The sequence below is a fragment of the Aulostomus chinensis genome, chromosome 19 (assembly GCF_037954235.1).
Source record: "Aulostomus chinensis isolate RoL2024-O1b breed Wild chromosome 19, RoL_Achi_v1.0, whole genome shotgun sequence".
Lineage (NCBI taxonomy): Eukaryota > Metazoa > Chordata > Actinopteri > Syngnathiformes > Aulostomidae > Aulostomus > Aulostomus chinensis.
Window position 1 is genome coordinate 9,311,355 of NC_141338.1, and position 26,095 is coordinate 9,337,449.

The window sequence follows — 26,095 nt, forward strand, 5'->3', positions numbered from 1 at the left end:
TGCCAAAGTGCGATAAAAAAGACAAATGAATCGAATCAACATTTGTTTTTTTCTTCTTTTTTTGCATTTAACAGAGTATAAAAAGGAAGAAACGCCTGTAAAATAGGATGAAAGCAACACATATTTCTTAACCTGAAATGATAATGCAGACTATAATTCATTAAAACAGAACAGATCTCCGTGTTAGCATTCTTATACCATATTATACAATTGAACTTTTATTATCTGAATAAGTTAAAATCCTGAAACAATAAAACTTACAGCTGATTCAGTTTTTCTAGTAACAGTATCTAAGTTGAGTTTTTCTATTATATCAAAAACCTTTGAAATGCTACTGTAGAAAAAAGAGGTATAATGTTATTGGTGCTCCCTACTGTATCTCTGAAATGAAGGCGCCCCCTTGTGGCATACAAACAGCAGTTCTCTTGTATTTACATAATGCATCCTCTGAAAACGGATGATGTCGTCAACTCATAAATACCAACCCATGATCAGCATCACTAACCCCCCCCCCACCCCCACCCCCGCCAATCACAAGCACCCCCCCCCACCCCCAAAAGGGTTGCTTATCTGACTTGAGTATTTTGAGTCACCATGATTCACTTCCACGTCATGAAGAACACTGGCTTATAACTTTATATATCAGTATTCTTATTAAAAAGCATGCATATCTTAGATATAGTTCTCATTAAATCAACAACAAAACAAAAAAAGAAGAATGCTAATCAAAATTAAGTTGACATATTTATGTCAACAATGGCATTTTGTCCCAGAGCATATCCTATTTAAAATACGTATTTAAAAACTGTCATAAAAATCCCTTCATCTGATTGCTGCTTCAGTAACAAACTTAAAACCACAGTATTTTGAATATTTCTCAGAAAATTTTGCAAGAGCAGCTGATTTCCAATCTTTTGATCACAATATTACCCTTTGAGTATTGAGGTAAAACACTGGATTGGTATTGAAAAGATTTAAAATGTCATTTACAGATATTTTTTTTCTCCATCTCTACCAAAATATAAATGAGATAAATCAGTCTAAAATAAAATCAGTATATAGATATAGATTCCTAGAATGGAAATGATCACCATAGAATGATGTACGTCTCGGTCAAGTCATTCTCCATTTACTCTACAGAGGTAAAACTGATCAACGGCTTTTTTTTTTCCTTTTTTTTTAAAGTTAATGACCAAATTAAGAAACAGTAAGAAATGAAAGAGAAGGAGGCATTTATGAAACTTAATAGAAGCCAGATGGAGGTAAAGATGCAGAAAGTCTAATAAAAACCACTCGTATAGTAGTGAAACACAAGATTAGACCTTTGATGGACATAATTTAAGCATTTCAGACATTTTAATCAATTCTATAAAAAGCTGAATCATTTCATTAAATAAAACCTGCGTTCACGCCGAGTCTTGACTCATCTGTTCTTGGCTTTACACTAGACCGTCCCAGCCAGATGCCCTTAAAAAGTCCAGTGTGAGGTGTGTGCTGATGTCCTATCCTAAATGATCAGTCGGATTAGTTTTCCGTTTGCCAAAATTCACCTGCAATAAACTCCCACAAGAGTGACCAATAACCCTCGATCAGAGCGATCGATCGATAAGGGTGATGCCTCGGTTACATCCCCGTGTTCAAGTACAGTGTTTCTATTGGCTGTCTGTGCACAGAGGCAGAGTCAGAGCTGAAAAAAAAGGAAAATGGAGAGAACATGAGTACCAGAGTCACATGACTGAGTTTGTCCATGGTACAAGCTTTGATAGAAATGTGACTGGAATGGCGCCTGCGGAAGAGGACTGCTTCACCTGAGGAACAAATAACCCTGTTTCTCTGAATCCCCAAGATACCGTTTTCATGGAAGTAAGACGGTTTTTCTGAATTTAGCAGATACCTCTGAATGCCGAGAGAAAGCTCTCCAGAAGCAAACACATCCTGCCCGCTCACTTGAATCCACTTTAAGTTTGCTTTAGGTTCGGAACAAGGTGAGATAGTCATGGGCTTGTCAACTTTTTCACCGGCACCTCAGGACCTTGCGGTTGTCCATTATCTCATTAATTCAGAAAAGCAGGGGCCAAATGACTTTTGCTTCATGAAAGCTTCTCATTAATTCAGAAAAACAGGGTTGTTTTTTTACGACTTAACGAGATATTTATCTCATTAAATCAGGAAAAACAGGCCTGAATTTTTCCCCTTCATTAAAACGTGTCATTAATTCAAATCAAAAAGCATTTTTTTCCCCCGATTATCTCATTACTTTGCGAAAACTGGTATTTTCTTTCTGAATGAGATAATTATCTTGTTAATTCGGAAACAAAACCTGACAGACTGATTTCTTCCGTGAAACTTCATTATTCTAGAAAAACAGGGAATTTTTTCTCTCAGGTGAATGCAAAGCAGGAGAGCATTAAAAATAGGTTTTAAAAATAAAATAAAAAGTCATAAATATGAGAAGCAAAGCTCCGAATGAGTCTCATCTCACAATTCCAGTGTAGTATTGATATCACATTCTCACGCCTGCAGATGTGATTAACACTGGCTGGTTTTTACTCAGTCTTTATACAGGGGATAAGTGTGTTAAGCTATTAGATTAATTACTGACCTGTATTTTAAAAACCAAGAGAAGACATCATGAGCACAAACGCTCAGTTTGTCTCTTTCCAACCCAAGGGAGCTTGCGGATAAAAGCACTTGTCGAAGTCCATAGTTGACCACTAGAGGACACTGTTGCCGATACTCATTCATGACCCTTAAAGTGGACCAGAGTGGTAAAAGGAAAACTACAAGCTGCACAGAAGATGGTAAAAATAAGGCCATTAATAAGCAACATAAAGGCATGACGTTGGCTCTGACTGAAGGGTTTGACATGAAAGTGACTTAAGGCCCAAACACAGAAGACGAAAAACTAGTACTTGAATAATTAGTACCAGAGGCAACAAACAAATTTACAGTATAACTTCCATTCATCAAAGTCATTTAAGGGAGGTATTAGCTCACACAAAGGTATCCTAGAATCCATAAAAAAATAAATAACTCAACTTCATTAGTGTTGACTTTAGTGAATGTACTGGCAAAAATCATCTCCATGCTCAATATAATAATCACAAAAAAAAAAAAAAAACGTCAGTGATATTTTTTCTTTATTTGTTGCAAGTGGCACTAACTGTATTTGGGGTGGAACGTCTCACAAAAGTCACGGTTCAGTACATACCTCGGCATTGAGGTCACAATTTTGGTGTGTGTTTTTTTTTTCGGTACAGTGAGGAAAAAGTGGCGGTGCCTGCTTGGGTGCACTCGTTCCTGAGATTGATTTCACAAACTGAAAACGATGAACTGTTAAAACAATTAACAGTGGGAACGTGATGAGAACAGTCGTGTTAATAGATACGGATAGATACGGAGACTTTGCCCTAGGATAAAGCTTATTGCCTTGAAAAATGAAAATCTGAAGCTCACGCATTAAGAGAAAAGAAGAAGAAGAGGGAAAAAACAGACAAGCCTTTTCTCGCTGAGTTGTGAAAGAAAAGCAAAACACAGCAACCACGCATGGATGAACACAATAATGATGAATAGCTTCAACGACTGCTTGTAGTCACCCAAACTGATGGCTAATAACACTACTGCCGTTTGTCTGAGGGTACATGCGCAAGACATTTTCAGTGTAAAAATCTGAAACAAAGAAAATCAGCAGTGGAAACGATCATCAAGCCACCTAAAAATGGCTTTATGAGAAAAATCAAGGTTTTATTATTGTGTATTTAATACTCTGTAGTACCATAAGTATTAAAACATTAATGAGGATTAAGAAAGGTTTATCCACCAATGTGTTAGTTCCCTGTCAGTCCAACTCAGATACTGTACAATGAGGCTGAGTGAGATCAGCGCTAAGGGTGACCACAGTATGATGCTTTTCTCCTTATTCATGTAATAAACACTGGAAAACCAGATTACAGTTAATTGAACACTAGAATGTTGTCTTTTCAGTGCAAGTCTAGCAATTTGACTTGCATATGTAGCAGCGTTAAGACCTTGAGCCTAGGTTTTAGAAAGAAAATCAACCACTGGAGGACTTTTCATTTGTGACAAACAAGGAGGAAGGCATCGCAAGTTTAATCAGCTGCTCTTTACCCCTTTTGAATGAAAAAGGCATGCAGTGTAGTGCATGCAAATAATCTCCAGCTACATTTGAGGCCACTGATGACAGCCTCAAATTAGTTTGCGACGGTTTCTATGTTATCTGACCATATCCCATGGCTGAAAATTCTGAGGAAGGAAAACTCTAGGAAGTTTGTCAGAGGTACAACGGCAGTGAAAATTCACCACTTGAATGGTTTTGTCAGAACTAATATTCTTAAACCAACTGTATATGCTACAGTATATACTGTCATAGTCCACATAGTCTTCTATAGTCCTCCCAGAAGAGTAGAACAGTTAATTCAAGCAGTGAAAGCTGACTTTACCTGACAAATGTTGCCATCCAATAAGAATAACAGCATGTAGCCTTTTAGCAGTTGAGTCATTCGTCTGGAGCTGCGGCCGTATTTAGACAAATCCCTTCAAGCTTACATGTGCGTCCCAAACCGAGGGTGGTGTACCAAACAGGACAATGTTTAGACAGATACCGTTCCACCCCGAAATTTTGTCCAGAGTGCTGAACGACTATCTCCATATAAAATATGCAGTCAGCCAATTACACAACATGAGTTTTTTAAAGTAAATATCTGTCTCAAGAAGTATTTGTTGTCCATACACATTTAAGTTTACAGTTGGTCTAAACCTATATAAATAATAGTGTTGAGTCACTGGTGGGAGGTGACTGTTTGGTTGGTTGGGCTTCTCTTCTAGCCCATGTTAGAGCGAAGGAAAATGAGTTTGTTCATCTCTTCAGCAGTTACCTGCTGCCTCCTCTTCATAGCCAAACTCTGCTCACACACAGTCACGCATTCACTGCGTATACCCACTGCAGGCACAGCAAGTAGCCACAGTGCCAGGCGAGCAAGCCTGGGGAATTTCTCACTTACTGTTGAGCTCCAATATTGGAAGAGATCGGTTGTGCCTTGGAGAAGAGGTTCAGCCAGGTACTGGAAAATTTCTTTTCTAACCTGACTTTGACTCTCATCCTTGCCAGACACTGCACAAGACGACATACCCCTTGATGTGCCACCATTGTTTCCAGCTCCCTCTACACGGCTTATTTTAGGGGTCGGTGGGCCATCGGTGTCTCGCTCATCACCACCCGATCCTCCACCGCCAGTAATACCCCCATCCCTGGTTTCAGCAGCCATTTCGCAGGCACGGGAGATGATGTCCTCATGTTGGTAAGCTGGCACTGAACGTAGCTTGAGTTGTGGGTCCAATACCATGGCTACCTGGTGGGCTCGTTCAACCTAGAGACAGAGACAATGAAATAACCGTCAGTCCTTTGGGAGGCTTAAAACCTGTCAACAAAGACATGGTCAGAGACAGTTCCTGACTAAAATCTCAATGCTGATATCATAATTCATTTCTGCCATATGCTGCAAACATTAGCACATTCTAATCTTGCAACATTCTTTTGTTGAGACACACTACAGAATTATGAACATCAATTAAAAGTCAACAGTAACAACCCTGCTGCTTGTGATTCTAAAGAACTGCTTATTTAAGCAGATGAAAGTACGAAATACCAGTTCAGTACCTTGAAGTTTTCCTTGAGAGCTTCTAGGAAGTAGTGGCAGAGTTTGCTAGCCATGCCAGTCCCAGCCTCCCCAGCTTTTGATGTAAAGAATTTCTCCAAGCGTAGGTAGACTGGCAGCACTTGTTGTAAGGTTGGTCTCCTCTGACTGCTCAGCTCTAGAGCTGCCAGGCGAAGAGGTGCCAGCAGACAAGCCAGTGTCCCTAACAAGTGCTTATTGAGGCCTTGGAGGAGAGGAGCTGTGGACTTACTGCGACCGTATGCCTCACAAATCTGCTCAAAGTGGGCATGGACCTGCAGAAGAGCTTCAGCCATGCGATCCCAGCAAGGAGGGGTGGGGCACTGTGCAGGGCTGCTTTGTGCTCCTTCCTCAGTTGTGCTTGTGGATGTGTTGGTGTACTGTTCCTCACGAAGTGCTAGTGTGGTAGAGGAAGCAATATCCCGGCACGTTGAGAGAAGCTCAGCCAACTCATGGAGCCCTCGAGCCTGGAGGCTGCGCTTGCCAAGAACCGCCTGGACAACAGCACCGAGCGAACACCCTGCACATCGCAAGCATATCCTCCCCCGGCCCCCGCTGCCAATTGGTGATCCCCCAATTCCTGCAGCCCACACCCGGGGCTCTGACACGTACACAGTGCGAATGTCTGACATCACAAACTCAGACAGCACATTCTGCACCCAGTGGTATACCTGCTCAGGCCCTTCTCTGAGTTCGGCCTCCCTTACACCAAGTACATAGCGCTTCAGTCTTGAGCCCTCCACCTGGTAGGCTGTTAGAACATAGCAGGCGTCCGGGCCCGATGTCTGGGAGTGGCAGGTGACTGCTATGCCAAGAGAAGCATTGGAGCCTAGAGCACACGTGACTTTGACTTTGACTTGGTTGTACATGCGTGGTAATTGGCGCAGTGCCAAGGCACTCATGTTGCCAAGGGCATCACGGGTGGAGTAGGCACCGTGACGAGCCCCCGTATCCACTAGAGTCTGTGCCAACTTTAGGAAGTCCTTGCTGTTGAGCACATTTAGCATGCTCAAGTCTGAACACATTACCCGTAAGAGCCGCTCAGCCACCTGCTGGCGCTCCTTCTCAGGGAGTCCATTACTCTCTGACAGCACAGACAGCAGATGGACAGGTAAAGCAAGGAAAAAAAGAGAAAAATGATTACTGTTAGCGATTTACAAACCACATAAGCCTAAACTGAGAGAAAATGCATATCATGTGTTTAGGGGCATTATTATTTATCCCAAAAAAATGGCAAGCTAGTAAATAGAAGAAGCAAGTACGTCATGCATGAGCAACAGGATGAAAGTCACAGAAGTGCGAAATATGAGGAGGTTTATTTACTGAACAAGTTGAAAATGCCAAAACAAAACAAAAAAACAAAACCAAAAAAAAAAAACATTGCCCACAAACTTGATGTGCCAAAACATGCCAGGTATATTTTGAAAGTAAAGGAGAAATAAATAAATAGTAGAACATACGGCTGATGGTGTGGTTTCTCTGGGCGATATTTTGAGGCTGGATTTGAAGTTTAACTGAGGGAAGGGCCTGAGCCTGAGAAGCTCTCCACATTTGCTCCTGAGGACCCGAGGCTGAGGAGGTTTTTGGAGAGTCCCCTTTGGTATGGTTCTCATTGTCAGCTAAGGAGATACAGAGAAAAAAGGTCAGAAAGAAGTCACAATATTTCAATGGCTTTAATGGAGAAAGTGTATGATTGTGGAGAAAATGTAAAGAATAAAACCATGACACAAATTAAATAAACTACTTAGACAAAGAAAATAACAAACATACTAAATTTAAACAAAATATATTTAAAACCATAAAAGTTTAAATGTTATCTAAGAGATTTTCTCAGTCAATTCCCACAAAATCAACAGCCCAAAATCAAATGGTATTGTACGCGGTATATCATCACAACAGCAGAGATGAGAACCAGATTCTTGACTAGCATAAATATGATCTTATTTTCATCTTCACTATCTTGGTGAAGCCCAGTTAAAACCGTCCAGATGATAAAACAAGGGCAGTCAGCATGAATCAAAGGAGGGTAAACACTTAACTCATTTATCAAGTAAAATACCAAATAATACAAATTCATGTACATAAAACATAGTAACAAAATCTCACTAAGTCCAGAACGTTTATAAAACAGAGTCATAAGAACCTGATCCAGCAGCCTCAGAACCAGATCTGCAACAACCACCATTTAAACAACTTGGGACTCTAGAGTTGTGCCGTTTCTCAGTTTGGGTGGTCTGGTGTACTGGTGTCAGTCAGCTCCAATATATGCAAACCAGCTGAACCAGCATTTGTCACTGGGATCATTTCTGGTAACCTATGCCAGCAGCATCATAGCACTAAATACAACTTATACTGAATTTGTAATAAAAAAAAGAATTTCAACATGATTGATATGATACCAATGCTATGATTGCTTGCCCTGAATTTGGAAGAAAACAGCTAAATATGTGCATCTAATATTACACAGAGGGAGTTAACAGGATAAAGTCTGTTTCATGTCTGGCCTGGAGGACTCCAAGCCAGGTCATGTCTAGAGGTGCATGTGGGCTTTAAAAATCTCAGATTTGGGGCTGACAAAAGAACCAAGTCCCTTTCTTGTGTTTATCAGCATTTGGCAAACCAGCTCAGAGCAACATCATTGTGTTCCATTAGGGAGGAGCAGCTGAGTTGAGTGCAATCCCTGTTGGTGGAATTTGGAATGCTGTCTGATGTTGGGCTTAATTTTCCTGCTGGTTTAAAAATTTTACACTGGCCCAACCCTATCTGTAAGTTCTTTCTACAATTTAAAGCCTTCACCTCAATAAGAGACAAAGCGTGACTTGTGACCATATAAGTCCACATGCATAGCAGCCACTGAGGGCACCTTCACATAACTGTTTTGCTGACGAGCTTACATGCATTTGTAGTGGCGGACTCACCAGCGTGGGACTGCATGTGCTCCAGCAGGTTGTTGTAGAACTGGAACTGGATGCCACAGGCACCACAAGTGTAGGGTTCTAAAAAAATCACAAGGCCCACAAGAGCGTTGACTCTTTGTCAATTGCAAATACTGTGCACCTGTCGATCAAGTAGCCTCTACTATCCCTCTAGACTGCCTGAAGGACAAATGTGACGCTCTGTGCATCAGTCCCATCAAAATATCACCTATCGGTCTATGATTCGAAGCCAAGAGCAATTCATTTAGTGATGCAGTTGGCAACAGTTTCCGTAATACTCTGCATACAGTAGCAACATATGTAAAGGGATTACGGTGCTGACCATACAGCCTTTTTACAAGATCCAGAGTAAATGTTACAATCTTTAAAATAAAACCTAACCTGAAGTTTTTGGACAATGTTTGTACAACGATGTTTGAACCAGAATGAGTTGGCCAGTGTTTAGTTGTCATTAAGGTACATAGCTGCCGTTAGCAAGCATTAATCATCCTGTGGAGACATTCCCCAGAGATTAAAGAAAATGCAGCAAATCTGGAGAATTCCAATGGATCGTGGAAAAACCGTCTGCACCAAAACAATGATTAAGGGGGGAAAAAAAAGAAGTCCCCCCCCCACAAAAAAAAGTGAAATGAAATGGAAAGCTGCATGTGCTAATATTGCTTTGAGCAGAAAGGTGGGCTTGACTTACTCTGTGCTGTAGAGAAGGAGCTGGCCACCAGGGGGCTTGGAGTTCCTGTGAAAAGGAGGATGGAAGGGCGTTATGATGATGCTGATCATGTCAACTGTTCATAATCTATACATATTTATGACTGGACCGTATGTATTAATACAAATTGATCAAATCCAGGACCAAGAAATCAAGTCTGAAGGTCAAATGTTTAAGGGGTACTTACAAGATAAAGGCACAAGAGTATTTTATCATCAGGCAGAATATCGAGTCATGTCAGGGATGAGTACAATTTTAACATTCCAAATACAGCCATGCACTAACTGACATTTATCAATAAATGTAACTACTTTTTCCAGTGCAGCAACAGCTACGTTCACAAAAGCTATTGACTTTTCTGCTTCCTGCATATGCATCAACTCACTGGGGGGAAAAAAGTAAAAATGCCTAAAATAATATTCCTGACATCAAAATACTGAGTGAAGTTTTAGAAAAACAAAGACATCAGTTGGTCTCCGTCCTTCTTCCTGTCCCCTGCTGCCGGTTAAGAGACGAGGGGCTGCTGTCTTAGCCAGGGGCTTAGCTCACATGCATTTACAACCCTTAAACCCTTAGTGGTGAAAAAGACTTGACATTTAAAATTTTATATTTTCCATTAGGCATTTAGTAAATGAAGAGGCACATGCCAAAGGCTGGAGGAGAGGCTGAAATGGCTCAGCTGCAAAGGTTCCTTATTGACAGCAGGTATAGTTTGACATTTTAAAAGCAAACTAACAAAAATATAGGGAATTCAAGTTAACTCCATTAAAATAAAATTATTTTTATACTTTGTTGCTCCAAAACAAAAGCATAATTCTACATTTGGTTCAGATAGTAAAAAAAACAAAAACAAAACACTGTTATGTTACCGTGCTGTTAAACATGATCAGTTTATCCAAAATGATCAAAACTACAATTGCTCAAAATAGTTGGAAAATCTATTCTCTATCACAGGCTGAAGATGTCTGGATTTCTGGTAAATGATAAAAGATATGGCTATAACCTGCTCAGCCCCACCCTTTGTTTTTTCATCAATGACAGCTACCTTTTTTGTACCCATTTCAATCAATTCTAGTTGGCTATTTATGTATAAAATTTGGTGTTGGTATTTTGTTATGTAAAAATCCACAAGCTAGCCATGTTCAGCTTTATGTACCAACATCACTCAAACCTCTTCACATGCTCTATTCCTCCCCCTTCTCAATTTTTAGCCTGGGCATCAGTGCCCTAATACAGTCTACATCTATTTCAATCTACTCCTCTTGTTTCCGTTCCCCAAATCGGCTTTGTAGCTCCAGTAAAAAATACACACATGAAAATAAAATAAGTGACTCAATGCTCACCGCTTGAATTCTGTGAACTGTTAGTGTCGACCAGACTAGACTGAATGGCATTCTCCAGTTTCCTTCTGAATGGACTGTCTGCAAATGAAAGGAGAAACAATGACTGTCATGCGAACACTAAATAATGTGGATAATTTTGAGAAGTCAGTGGCATACAATTTATTCTCGTTCTAAGTTTACGCCAATCAATCACGCTAACAGACTTAAAGGATCAAAATGTTTATGGACACATCACATTTTAATACGGAATTAATTCCTCCTTTTAATTCCATGTTTTTGACCCACTTGTGAGTGTGTGCCATGCTTTAAATAGTTGTGTTGGGGAAAAGTGCAGTTAATTTTGTCATGTACTGAAATATGTGTGTGTCCGTCTGTCTGCTTGAATTTGATGACAAAAAAAACGTAGGGAAAAACCTTGATGGTTTTTTCTTTATTACATTTTAATAGTTTTGTACTCCAAGTGTTTGATTTCTTACTAAATTCACCTGTTTTTTTACCAATTTTATTTCCATCAATCTTTGTTTGATTTTGACCTGGCTTTATTTGACAACCTCAACCAATTAAACAACAGTAAAGTTCTACATCATGGATTAAAAATATAATGTGTACGATTAGTCAATATTGCTGGAAAAATAAGAAAAAGTACATGCCGTTTTTCAGATGCAGAGATTTGATTATCATATTTCTGCTTTAGTTTCATGAGTGTTCAAGTTATGGAGAAAAACAAAATAGGCTTACCCTTCATCTTACCAGTTTGGCTGTGGCCAAATTTACTCATATCCATGCTGCCACATTCCTGTACCCGTGATGCTTTCAGATCAAAAGAGCCTAAGTGGAAAGAGATTCAATTGTAGTCAATTATAGTTCAACTGGAACATAGCAGGGTTACATCAAATCAATTGGTTTTCCTGAAAAAAGAGCAAGGCTAATACTGTAAAACATCGAGATGCTGGCACTTCCATAAAATGTGTTATCTTTCACACTCCAAAATGACTTTGATAGGTACTCAAGATTATGCATTATACTTACATATAATCCTACTTTTTTTTTTTTTTTTAAATAATACACAGTGTGTCAAAGCGGGAACTAAATGGACTCACCCATTGGTGTGTGAAGTGCAACGTGCTCCTGGTATGGGTTGAAATACTTGTACTGCTTCCCACAGAACTCACAAACATAGCTCCCAGTTTCTGAAGAGGAGAAAACCACCACAAAAGCATAGCTGTCATCAAAATCCGTGTCAGTCATCAAACCAGCATTATTATATATTAAGTTGGACTGTTGTGCATTTAAAACGTGTGGTTATAAATAAAGTACATCAAACCCTCTTACTTGGTCCAATTTTCTGATAGGGTTCAACTGGCTCCTCCTCTTTAAGGCCATCCACAGGTAACACTACCTGTTCATAGGGATCTGACAGAGAAACATGCGCAATTTGTTCTTAACTAATTATGTGTTCCTTTCATAACACAAAAATCTTACAAACATGCAATTTTGATGCCAGTATCAACATCCATACATTGATACTTCACCCACCAAAAACTTTAAGACACAAGTTTTATATATATATATATATATATATGTGTGTGTGAGTATACAATTATATAATATAGATAATTTTCCTTGTCTGTGAGCTTTGTGCCGACTACTCTTACATGTGGTTCCATGTAATTTAAAAAGGCGATATAGAGGAGAGAAACATCCATGTGTGTTATAAAGAGAGAGAGTAATTCCTTCAGATGAGGGGCAGATGGATAATTTATGAATGTGAATTTGGATGGTCTTAAGAGCCAATTTGTGTAACACCAATGGGAGAGTTCAATCTGTAGGTGAGCTTTAATCCTCGGTTTTGCGAAACAAATGAAGATTGGCCTCCTGATTTGCTGAGAACTAGGAGGATTTATGGTGTGTGTTGTGAGGTGTGCCCCGCTGCCCATGCGAGGCCATCACGTTTATCAGCTACCTAGAGGGAAGCTCGTTCATGAATGACCTTCAAGCTCCAGATTTCAAGTGTCAAAGCAAAACTGAATAGTCATGCAAGTTTTCCAGAAACTCGTGGTTACCATCTACTGCATGCAGGTCACGGTGTTCCTGAAAGCAGCTGTAGTATTTGTACTTCTTGCCACAGATATCACAGGAGTAACGGAAGCTACCTACAGACAGAGAGATGAGCACAGTTAATGCATGCCTGGCACTGACATCCAGCAATGATTTTAGATGACTGAAGACAAAAATCTTAAATATAATGAACTAAAAGTGATAATAAAATAGTTATGCGTTGTGGTTCTATGCTTCCACTAACCAGTCCAGTTGCCACTTGTTAGTCATGACTCATAATATACTATATACAGTGCAGACTTTAAAAGTATGTTCATAAAACATTTCGAATATTTTGATATGTAGTATTACAGCTCCATATCAGTAAAACTGTTTTGCTTGTTGTCAATGACCAGAAGATCAGATGGCCTCCTTCCTGTGTTCTGGTTCAAGAAGGGGGTGACCTGAACTTCAAACAATTCCAATCTCAAATACCTATACTGCTTTAGAATTCATTTTAGCATATTATGCACAATATAAAGGAAAATACCCCATTAGACCTTAAGGTGGATATTATGTCATAACTAACATGGAAATTCTAGCTTTATGGTGAAAATTGCATTCTGTGCAGGCACATTGACCTTGACCCTTCACTGACTAAAATGAATTAGGTCACAGAGTAATAGTGAAAATTTGTGCCTCTGGCCACAGCTGGCAATGGCACATTCATGAAAACAAACTTTGCTTTGTTGCACCACAGAAAGCAAGAGACTGAAAATCCCACTGTACCTTGGACAGGCAGGTACAGTGAGCAAACTTTAAATAATTCCAACATCCAGCAGTTCAACACGTTTGAAAAACCAGCTAATCACATTTTATTTGTAGAAAAGGATTTCAGTGCAAGAAACAAGGGCTCACTTATTTACATATTTTTAAATTTTATATATATATATTTAAAAAATATATATATATATTTTCACGCACACGTCGTTATAGTTATATTCACGTTACTGTCGCACCTTGTCTACCAATTAACTGTTCCACTAGTTTCCCAGTGACTTCTTCAGAGTTTGTAAGGGGCTAACAGAAAGGATATTAGGGACATTGGAGATGCAGATTATTTGTTCTGCTTCTGCTAATTTGGTTGCAGTGGGAAACCCACTTTAGCCAAGTGGCTATTGGCAATTAAGAGAGCTAAGAGTGCCTCTTGGCATACTACAGTGAAATCCTGTTTGAGGGCAATCTGTTGCACAGCCTGAAATGATGAGGAGACAGAAAACCCTATTTTTACCCCCCAGTTGTTTCAGGTTTAATCCACTGAAGGACATTTTCTCCTTCCACCTCCTGACTGATGGTACCATAGCAGAAGAAGAACCCTAACAGCACCCATTAGGGTTGGGCCACAAACTGTTTTGACGAACTTTGGCACACACGACATGCGTCTTCAACAGGATTCCCATCGCTCTCAGCAGGAAGCTGTGTGAGAAATTAGGTCTCCAGGGTATTTTGCATGTTGTGCCTCCAATATTAGATTAAAAAGTTTCAATGTATTAATTTTCTGGTATATTTTTTTATTTTATTTACAACAACCAATGTATTCACTTAACAGCAAAAAAGTGTAATTTATGCTTAATTGAAATAGTGATACAGCTACAACACTGATTAGGATGCTGAAATGTAATTGCATTTATTTCATCACAAGGCTTATAAACCATGCATTTTCCCTACAAATTTACATAATTGAAATATTTTTGATAAATAAGTGAATTCCTGGCATTTCTTAATGTAATTAACACCTTCAAAACATCAAGCACAGGGGAGGACATGTTGTAAGTGGTGCGAAGAATATCTGCTTTTTACCTGGCTCTTAAAACAAACCCAAAGCCAAAGATATATGGAGGTTAATTTGTGTCCTTGCAATCAACCAAAATGATTTTGAGATCAAGGCTTTCCACACTACAATGAAAACACTGATTTGGAGTACACTTTCTAAATTGCAGTTAAAAGATAGATTTGTAAGCAAAACATTTCACTCTGCAGTCATTTTTCTTTATTGCAAATAAAACAAATGTGTTTTGTTTGCAGATTGAAAACCTTTGCTTGCCTAAAAGAAATTAATGCAGTGGAAAGTTATTGCCTTAGATCTGTTTTGTTTGACTGCATATAATCAGAATAATATACCTAGGAATATGGGCGCCAACCTTTTTGAGTGTCAAACAACAATGTTGCAACACATGTTGCAACACATGTGAAGGTTTTCAATTTGCAAGCAAAACTTCATCACTTCCAAACAAAACTTTCAGATAAGGACACATTGATTTTATTGCAATTAAAAATAGATTGCATGTGGATAATTTGCTTAGGAATCTATCTTGTGATTATGATTTGGAAACTTTTGCTATCAAATCTGTTTTTTTAATTGTAATTGATGCTTTCAAAATTATTTTGTTTGGTTGCGTAACAAAACACAAATAAACCTCAATGAAAATATGACTACTGGAATGTTTCTTAAACAATAATAATAGGTGTTGTGTACTGCAAACAGGCAAAACTAGTCTATAAAAATGATGTCATTATTCAAAGAAAATGCAAACTAGCATTTTATTTTATTTTGGTTGATGCATGATGGATTTCATATTCAATTTCATTGTTTAAATTTTGTTTTCTATTTCAGGTGGCATGTAACCTGGATATGTAACCAAACAAGGCCCATTTTGCACTTAATTTCATACTCCGTAAAACAGGGTTCTATCAAATTAATACTGTGGCCTTCCATTCATGGTGATCTAGATATTACCTAAACCTGAGCTTTAACCCTCTTGGTGGTCAATAACACACACACACACACACACACACACACACACACACACACACACACACACACACAGTGAGTGAGAGAGAGAGAGAGAGAGAGAGAGAGAGAGAGAGAGAGAGAGCAACTATTTTGTAAGGGTAATTATTGTGTTTAATTATCCATCCATCCATCTATTTTCTATACCGCTCATTCGTTAAGGGTCGTGGCGGGGCTGGAGCCTGTCCCAGCTGACACTGGGCAAGAGGCGGGGTTCACCCTGGACGGGTCACCAGTCTGTTGGAGGGCCATCAGGAGGAATTAGGGGCTCAGTATCTTGTTCAAGGATACTTGGGATACGGGGGAAGTGAGGATTGGACCAGCGACACTTTGGTTGCTAGACGGCCACTCTACTGTTTAATTATCAATATCAAATTATTTGCTACCAATCTAAGTAATTTTTTTTCATCCTGTCATTCTTCACTCTTTTGGGGCTCCCAAAGGAGTGCTATATTTAAAAATACACTTATAAATTGGCATGCCAGTCATCCTCTTAAGAATTTAATCTATCAGGGCTTTTTTTTTGTGCCGAGCGGCATCTCTGGACATCTTATTAAAACTGTCACAGACCTCTCGGTTCAGTGTTTCTATTCCTTACACATCTAATATAATTGTAATTTTTGTCTGTGCAATTGGATGATACACCAGGTTAGGAGGCAGATGGAGAGACTTCACCGAGGGAGGGCTGCAGGACCCGATCAGATCAGTCCCATGGGCCTTATATCCTGGATCGATGGATACATGGATGTCATCCTGTTTCTCCACTCATTACTTCAGGTTTTTCCTTTAATTTGTTACCGTCTGTGTATATGGTACCTTTTTTTTTGGCTGGTCTGCAATTCTGCTTTGTGTTGTTATTGAAATTCTCAATCCTCAGTTGATTATCCTGCAGTAACTCGTTGGATCAATAATGTATCTTTCTACCTATAGAGGTGATTCTTCTCTCTCGGCCATGTTGATACTGCTGCCTTTAAGCAATGTGCACATTCACATAATGATTGCTGAGAGTGCATGTAGGAAGCTTTATAAATAACTCAAGTACTACTCCAAGGTGGGAGTATTTTTAGTTCTAATCAAACTTTCAGCATGATTTCTAGGAGTGAGATGTAGGTGCCTGAAAAATACTGGCCAAGGTAGAAGACATAATGTCATTAAAAGAGGATCCTTCCCATAGCTACAGGCTAGGCCTGAGCGATATGGACTAAAAATAAAATCTAAGATTTATTCACAAAAAATTTGATTCACGTTTTTTTTTCCCACGGGTAAATGATTCCACCACAGTAAGTTAGTAAGTGCAAGTTTGTTGGTTATAGCGGTCTTGTTCCCCTCACAAAGAGTGTCATCTCTCCCACTTGGGTGGATGCCTCCGTTTTAGATGCTGAAATAAGGTCGTTGTGCTGCTGCCTTTAGCTGCAATGGGCTTCAGACAAACTTTGCAGCGTGCAGTCACCTGTTCAACGTCTGTCACGCAAACCCAAACCAGTTCCAAACCAGTTCCAAACCATTGACGATACAACTCCTTTCTTAAAAACAAACTTCTCGCTCTCATTAGCCATGTTCCTGCTATGCGTGCACAGGAAACGAGGGGGAGGGGCGAGGGGGAAAGCTATGGAAGCTCCTGGGGGACAAAAGGTGCACCATATAAACAGGAATAAAAACACAAATTTTTTATTTATTAAATTGTCCGCAACAATAAACTCGAATTAATCGATGAAATCGATAAATCGCCCAGGCCTACTACAGGCCAACACTGACTTTAGATTCGGGTTTGCTTCAGCTGGACTGTTGAAGTGATGTTTTCTATCAGGTTCCAATATGAGACTATTAAGTGATGAAGTCTTTCATTTGTGATTCAGTTAATTTAATTCAACTTTAATTTGGCTCATTTATCAGTGAACCTAATTGTGAACATCAAAACCTTGTGACAAAACCCCAGCAGGTGACAGGTATCAGGCTATCACCTGTGGAAAAGGTGGACTTACCTGCCTGATATGAGTGTACGTTAGCAAAGCGTTTAGCCTGCTAATTGACACAGGGACAAAGTGTATTCAAATATAAACTACAGTTCACTCAGCTTACATAAAATTGTAAAATATGAGACAACACAATGATCTGAACTGCAAAATGAGCCAAGTATGAAATAAGCAGCTTGCTCTCTGGTGCTAATAAACGTTGAGTGTGTTCAGTGGAGGAGTGTGTACACGTGAACTCACTATTGGGTGTCTGGGGTAGACCATCTCCAACCATGCTCTCTGATTCTATAATGGAAAAATTGAAAATAAATGTCAGCCTAAGAGATTTCAGTGAACAAAGGAGCACGTGTGCCAACATCTGGTTGCAGCCTCCAACGTGTGCTAAAACTGTTATCACTCAGATTAAAACAATTTAGAGGCCCAGGACAGGAGACGTATGACTCATGCAGATGATGAGATGATTAATTTTAGGACAGTGCTGTCAGTAGAGGAAAAACAAAATGGGCAGTCAGGCGTAATTTAGCTTTCATAAAGGAAAAATACATCATAATTTGCCTTAATCTCTTACCTCTGTGTGCCCTGACGTGCGTTTGAAAGCAGTTATAATATTTGTACTTCTTCCCACATACCCCACATACATAGGAACCTGTACAAGAATGCAAAATAAAAAAAGAGAGAGACATTTTTTCATTCCATAATGGTACAGTCTCCAGCCACAGAGATGGTTTTGAGATTTCTGTCTTCATAATTACAGCTGCCACCTCACATGAGCTCATAGCATTGGAAAAATACAAAATTCAGCAGCACCAACATATTTCTAGAAATTTAGAGGTGCCATATTGTCTGTAGAAAGTGACAGTAATGACAGGGCCTGTGCACTGTGTCGAAATAAACACAGTGAAAAATGAGTCCAACTTATTTTACAGCTGGTTTGTGTTTCTTTGCTTTTGCATGTGATTATTTCACCAATGGATAATCGTCTTGCAAAAATGTTATCAGAATAATAAAGTGAACAAATATCAAAATGACTCATGAGTCAAATTTTACATATCTGTGTTTTGTTGTTGTTGCAAGACTGTACCATTCCAACTGCAGAAAACCAGGTGCACAATATTATGCATTCTAATGTCAATGATGAGATTAACTGTTGAATCTTTCACCACTGGCCAGCGATTAATCAACTAATTAATACCAGATGTGACTGACTGTAATAATATGCAAACAAAAACACTAGTTGATGAAATCTCTCATTCAATTGCATTATATGTGCTTTCGGGAATAACCGATTCATATTCAAGTACATCCCCCAACTGCATGTAGGATTTTTTTTAATCTGTGTCTGATTGCAAGAGAACTTACATGCTAAACCAACTCTCATTTCGACAGCTTAAGGAAAGACGTGAAAATCTGAGATTTAATTGATACGAGCTTGGTTCATGGACTATAGTCAATAGATTGGCCACCTTTATTTGCAGGTACATATTCACGTGTAGTATATTTACACACCTATGCATGAGTCTGTGCTCTTCGTTGGAGGAGGAGTACCAAGGGCAAACATACCCTCGGTCTGAGCTCGACGAGATCCAACTCCACTTGCTCTTCCATCATTTCCTCCAATGACAACACAGATCTCAGCAGGGTTTGGGTCGTCGACTTTCCCATTACTCGTTTCTGAGGTGCCAGGCTCTTTCTTTACTGTGACAGGTGGCGAACTCGCACTTTTGGTTGTTGAGGGTAGGGTTGGTGAGGGGCCTTCTTTGGCTGCACTCCCACCGTCAACCTGCTCTTTCCCAGGATTGGGTGCCTCTTGTACACTCATGACTCCACCTCCTCTGACCCAGTGTTTCTGGATGAGGAGAAAAAACAAAGCCATGTGCAAATATATTTTAATGACAGGGAGCAATAAACAACCTGACTAGGACACAAAGTCAGCTTAATATGTAGTATCAAAGCAAAACAGTAGCTCTGCTGGGTCAAAAAGAAATGTGTCATTTCTATGGCAACACATCCAGTATCAAAAGACCAAAAATAGGTTGTGTCTAAATATGAGCTTTGATTGGAGTATAGAATCATTCTACGCAAGATTATCAATGGCCTGCAACTGATAACTAATAAAAAGACCAAAGAAGCTATGAGACATACATGGAGTGAAGAGTCATTTCACTATTCAGTGAAAAGTGACCTGTGATGGCTTTAAACCCACAGCCTTGTGGCACCCAAATGCTCTAATTTCAGAAATATCCTAATTACACAACTTGCCACTTCAGCACAAGGCTATAAAAGGCCTTGTCAAGAGAATGTGCTCAAAATGCAACCAAGCAAAACAGTTATACCAGGATGACTGATATTATGGAAAGAAGGAAAATTAGTCCTCTAATAATAGCACACCAATACAGCAACAAGTCTTTTTCACATCCCATATACAGGTTTCTTGTTATACATGACCAACTATGAGCCTCAACAAACAAGACTACGACTGGAACAATGATATACATTTACGTTTTTCTGCAATTAACTGCCAACCAAATGTAGAGATATAAAATACATTGTGAGCTAAATCACATAGAAACTAATTTATTTCCATGAACACGCTTAAATATGTCTTTTCAGTTTTTAAGGCCGACTTTATTTACATTCTTACACCGCAGCCCGACTGTTACAGCAAAGGATAAAGCCAGAACCCATAAAATGAAATCAGGGGCTCACCAACACCAGTGCAATTCATCCCCTGGGGACTGTGACTGTCTGCGCTGGTGTTTGAGGGAAAAAAAATGTATTGAAAATGCTCCCCAAAAGGCTTGTATCACTCGTGACATATGGACTGCAAAACTAAATCCGTGGAATCTAGACATCTCCACAGTCATGTAACCTTTCTGGAAATATCAAGCGAATTCAATTAGTCGCAGCACAGACAAGCTGTGCGATTCCTGATTACAGCCTCAGTAAAAACAAAAGTGATATCCACAAAATAAATAACACCTGTGAGTGAAGGAGATTCAATTTTAACATTTTCTGACTCATGGAGACAGAAATGAAGTAATTGCAAATAGTTGACAGGAGTTGTTTGCCAAAATAAATAACTATTCCTGCTGCGCATGAGATTAGGTTCAGTGATCAAGCCATCTTCTCTCTACAGGAAAGTTTGTCCAATGAGCAGGGAAATTTTAACTTTATGAGGCTGGGTTTAATTTTTACACGACACTAACAAGTAAAAATACTGTGGATGGTGTTTTTTTTAAAAAACAGTAACTGTCTTTATCTTAGTCATACTCCCAACAACACAGTGAATATCATATATAAGGTTCACAAAATACAGCCATGGCTTCTCTGAGCATTCTCTTTTTTAAATGTAGCCCAAGGGAAGCTATGTCTAAGCCGACAACACTTGCGGTATTTGTCGGTGTTGTGGCAGAATTTACACCGTTGTGAATTTTTCTTTTTTTTCCTTTTTTTAAACCAGGGCATGTCTAATCCTTCACACACAAAAAAAGCAATGTGTCATCATTGTTTGGTCATCTATGAAAGCTTGTCGGCTCTTTTGTGTGATTAAATTACAACCAAAACAAATGAAACAGCTCTAAAATTGTGACTCCTAACTGGTTTTGACCACTTGTTTATTAATTATTAACATTAAGGGAGCTGGACTATAACATCACTTACTGCGGCACTGAAACTGTGGGAACGCAACCACTGATTTTACACCAAATAGCTTCTACGCCAGAGAGAGAGAGAGGACTTGCCCCTTCTGACAAGTCCCAGTATTCACGATACAGTTGGAGACATGCATGAATTCATGTTTTCGGCAGACTTTTGTTTGTGAACATATTTGCTACATATCTGAATGGAAATCTGACTCCTTTCTGTGATCATGGTCACAAAGGGAGGTGCACTTTTCAATCAGGTGGTGAACTGAATCAGATAGTTTTCAGCTTAATCTGCCATGACTGCAGACCAGCTGATCAGTGTCAGTATGTGTGATTCTGTGCTGGTTTTATTTTTAAGTGCAGACAGTGTGATGGTTCACAACATGTACACACAGACATCCATCCACACACACAAGCAAGCCTTTTTGCAGAGGACATTCTTCAGAGAGACGACACATGTATTACAAAGAGAAAGCTTTTAAAGTCCTACATAAACCATGGCAGTTCAACCATGACAATGCTGAGGGCATGCATTTATGAAAGGTTAGTTTGTTTATGCTGTCAATTAGATTAAGTTTCTTGGAAAGAAACGGCATTAGGAGTTCAATACTTTAAACTGAATTAGCATAGAAAACTGCAATTGGTCCATGTCTAGTCACACATATTGTCTTCAAATTGCCTCCACATGATACTGTTGCCTGCCTCGTGTAACCATTAACTCCTAACCACCAGTTCTCCCTTTTTGCAGGTGTTGCAGTGTCCTTTTCTGTGCTGTCTTTTCATTGAAAAGGATTGTGATGTCCTTATAAATATTGCCTGATTACTTTTAATTAGCCTGCCTGTAGCCAGCCATGACGGTTATCTGCCTTCAGAGAAGATCCTCGTCTGCTCTGCCTCTGATTGACTGTTATTTGGGCCTGAGCCCCAAAGGGGCAAAGACCCTATTGTATCTGCTCTGTTTCTTTCTTCTTTCTTTATTATTCTGCCACTTTAGACCTCAATTTGACCCCCTAAACATGCTCAAAAACTCACCAAATTTGGCATGACATTAGGTCTGGTGAAAAATTTGATAAAATGTAAAATTTAACCCCAAAAGCGCCAAAATGTGCTCCACAGCGCCACCGAGGTATCTTAAAAGGGGCACCATGGCCCATCGGAATGTCATAGAGAAACAGAAACAAAACACAATTATTCATCTCATCAACACCTACAAATCATACATTGACACCCAGACCTAAATCCAACAGGAACTCTACAATATGCACATGAAAGTACAACAAATTTGGACCCCAAAACAAATGCTATCTCCTCTTTGGGCATCAATGGTATCGCCTTCAAACTTTAATACATGACTTATGACACTGTGCTGAACAAAAGCTGTTAAAAACTTTGTAATAACTCAAACGGTTTGGATTCTCAAAGCCCCGAAAGTTGCTGTGCCACATTGCACCTTACAATGTAAACCAATGGGGAGGCAATCTCTGGACAGATAATTTGAGTCAAACTGAGGCTTCTGACATCTAAACTATAAGTCTGACCACTTTCCAACCTGTGTCACTGGATTCAGGACAGGTTTCCCTATTAAAATGTGAATTCTAATGTAAGATTTGGCCAAAGTCATGGGATTTACAAGGATATTTTACAAGAAGAGTAATCTAAAATCCTCATCAGACTGACAGGGCACAGCGGGAGGAAAGGGGGGGGGGGGGTGTAAAGTCAGAGCTGTCAGCCCAGGTCTGACAACATCTATGTGAAGCCCTTCAACTGCGCCGCACCACAACGTGTGCAAAGGTGTGAAGGCCCGTTCAACACTGCTTGCAGCTTTAATTAATTTTGTTGCAGTTATGGTAAGATTGTTGGATAAAAATAAAATTATACTAATAATCAGAACATGTGTTAAACTCTGACACAGGTAGAAAAACAAACCAACAAAACTACATCTTAAATTTCCTGCGCTCGATCTCATAAGTATACCCTGAAAATATACATGTCAGCGGTAGCTTGTTTTCATCTAATTAAGGTATAAATGCAAAATTAGCCATCTGGCTCTCAGCTCTTTCATAATCTGAAGCTTCAGACTGTGTAACCAGCAAAATGGCAGAATGTAAATCTCAGTCAGATGTACACTTGCTTGATGTTTGCTACAAATAAAGCGCAACCTAAACCAACAAAAGACAAATGAGATAAACAAGCCCACAAATGCTTCTAAATTAAATGAACAAATGTTATTAGCATATCAAGGATGTAGAGATAGGATCAGTGCGATAGGAAGAAATTAATCAGGGTTTAGAGGCATTGTGATTTATGTCAGTTTATGGGACTAGTTTTGTCCTTGTGATTTGGCCCAGCTGTGTTTTAAAATGTCAATGCATGCATATCTACCACAGAAAGGCTATACTAAATTTATCTTAAGTCACAGAATAAGGAGGTTAGACATACAAGGAAAACATCCTCTGTTCAGTATTCAGCGCTTAGTCGAGGTACTTAAAATAATTGGCCTATATTTGGCCAGTACTGTATTTGCCTCTGCACAATAACAAAGTAAATCAATCACTGTGCCTGGTTAAGAGCAAAAAAAAAGGGGGCCCTTCTAACTTAGCTTGGGAACTTTTTCACTTTCAATTGTAACTTACTTTCCCCCAAAGCTTTGCATGTTAAATACACTGGAATAGAAATCCCAAATATAAAATACAAATTTGTTTAAGGCTCATGAGAATGTTCCACTTAGGAGGGATTAAAAATAGAAATGAGTTAAAAATGGAGGATGAAGGGGTCACTTCAATCACTGCTTTCAGTGCATGTTTGTATTATCAAGAGCAGCGTGAGTAAACTGGAGGCAAAGATTGACCAAACCCTGTTTCACACTCAATGCTTTGCTGTCCCTGTCTCTTTAATCAAATGCACACTTTCCTGTCCTCTGTAATAAACGTCTTCCAGGATGGTGTTTGACCGATGATTTCAAAAAGCAATAATGCAGAGAAATGGGTAAATCCCCCCCTCCACCCCACCCCACGCACACACACATACCCAGGATACTCTGGAAGAAACTGTGTCGTCTAGTAAAATTCCATCAGCATACACTCAAAAACCCCCATAAAAACATTTTCAATCTATATGTTAATGCCACGAATTAAAATTTAATAACAAGAGATATTGAAAAGCAGGCTTGAATTATACAGAAATAAATCCTGAAAGATCAGGCCCCTAAAATTAGAAATTCAGGGCGGCATCCGGTCTGCTGCTAAACCCTTGTAGGCTGGTAGATTAAATTTTTGATGAAAATCAAAATTACACTGCAAACATACGCAGGCGCAGCAAACCTGGCACTATTGTGATTTATGGATTCATTAAACCCGCGGGAGTTTCTCCCCTCCCCTTTTCACTCAAAGAAATGAGATTTGCTTTGCTGAAAATTTGTATTTTCAGAAAAGCTACTCAAGCTTTGCTCTGCCTTCAGAAAATGGTCAAGGAAAAATCATTCTGTGTACATAACCGACGCACGTAAACAGGCCTAATTTTCACTGCTGCAGCAATTGAACGCCCTTATGCATTATTCATAAAACCAATAAGGTTCATTTTTACAAAGGAGAAGGCAGGAAAAATATGTGCAGAATGCACACAATTTTTAATGCAGCAGCCCAAACCCCTGAAAAGCAATTTCCCAGAGACTAATTTAAATTAAGCAGTTTTCAGGCTTTTAACATGCCACTAAGAAAAGAACAGAGAAGCTTGCCATGTTTAGGAAGAATACATGGTTCCACACACATCATGACACTTAAGAGAGCAACATAGAAAGACAAAACCTGTGTGCCAAGTTAGAACAGCAACTATATTACACTGTAACCCACAGGCAGTGATATGATCCCTCGCCATTTTGTGTTTAACAAGGCCTGGAAAGACAAGTTACCCCTCTCCATCGGAACTCACTCCCAATATACTCAGTGAAACACAGCTTTTGTTCTTTCAAGTACTGACTGACCAAGATTCCTCTTACCTGACTTCAAATGAGAACACTCCTTACATCTCAGAATACAGTCACCTTTCACCAGCTTAGAGTTAAAGTAAGGTGTTTTCCATGTTAAGACACTACAGTTGTTACTTGTTCCTTCCGAGGTATTCTGCATAAATGTTCACATTCCTCACTGAAATGGTCCAATCCTATTAAACTCATGACACTGCTTGCCTCTCATCAATTTCTATACCCCAACTGAATTTTGATTAAACTTTCCGAGCAAAGGCCAGAATTTACACCCAGATTTTGCATACCAATGGCATTATAATAGCAGCTCTCGGAATTCATACAGATTTGAAGGTCAGCATTAAAATTACCCACAGCAAAATGGCCTCCACACACAGTTTCCCTTGCATTAAAATAAAAGCAAGCCATGCAAGATGGGAAACTGTTTGCTGTCTGCAGGATTAATATAAACAGTGGAGGCACTGGTTGTGATTGTTTTTCCTGCCCTCAATTTATGCTGACATGAGCTTTCTTCTTCCAGTGCTGTTCTGTTCACTTTTGATACTTGTTTTCCGCTTACACATTTCCAAAATGTAAGACTTAAAAACATAAGTGTATCCAGCATAACACAAATAATCATTCAGCTGTATTTCAGCTCATGTAACACTGTTAACTGCAAAGACACAGGAAAGATCAAGCAGATTTCTGCAGTCACACAAGATTTGTACTGACAACCTTCAAAAAAAACAACAGCAAAACCTTTAGCAAAAGAATTCAGAGCCAGTTCATGAATCAAAACAAGAGGAATGGAATTAGCACACTGCTTATGGATGCAGTTTTTAAAAGGTCATTGTGAATTTATTAGCATGATGAGCACATTGTACTTTAAATTTCAACTTCTGGAACTTCTTTATCCAACTCATTAAAAAGGCATTTCACGCGTGTCCACTCGCT

The 26,095-nt window shown here is 39.2% G+C and overlaps 1 protein-coding gene across 10 annotated transcripts in view; it reads right to left on the reverse strand.

Moving 5' to 3' along the window:
• Positions 1 to 550: 550 nt before the first annotated feature.
• Positions 551 to 26,095, reverse strand: part of znf618 (zinc finger protein 618) — a 50,299-nt gene continuing 24,754 nt past the window's right edge. For 6 of the 10 annotated variants that reach the window (XM_086187419.1, XM_086187420.1, XM_086187417.1 and 3 more), the window contains 13 exons: positions 19,046 to 19,385; positions 18,108 to 18,185; positions 17,780 to 17,824; positions 12,742 to 12,831; positions 12,011 to 12,091; positions 11,779 to 11,868; positions 11,417 to 11,506; positions 10,679 to 10,756; positions 9,318 to 9,362; positions 8,612 to 8,689; positions 7,154 to 7,312; positions 5,678 to 6,777; positions 551 to 5,387 (listed from right to left, as the gene is read on the reverse strand). In XM_086187419.1, coding sequence (XP_086043545.1) covers positions 4,842 to 5,387; positions 5,678 to 6,777; positions 7,154 to 7,312; positions 8,612 to 8,689; positions 9,318 to 9,362; positions 10,679 to 10,756; positions 11,417 to 11,506; positions 11,779 to 11,868; positions 12,011 to 12,091; positions 12,742 to 12,831; positions 17,780 to 17,824; positions 18,108 to 18,185; positions 19,046 to 19,385 — 2,820 coding nt within the window. In that variant the 3' untranslated portion in view covers positions 551 to 4,841. The remainder of the gene's footprint in view (positions 5,388 to 5,677; positions 6,778 to 7,153; positions 7,313 to 8,611; positions 8,690 to 9,317; positions 9,363 to 10,678; positions 10,757 to 11,416; positions 11,507 to 11,778; positions 11,869 to 12,010; positions 12,092 to 12,741; positions 12,832 to 17,779; positions 17,825 to 18,107; positions 18,186 to 19,045; positions 19,386 to 26,095) is intronic. The other 4 variants (XR_015110398.1, XM_086187421.1, XM_086187424.1 and 1 more) reach the window with 4 other exon arrangements.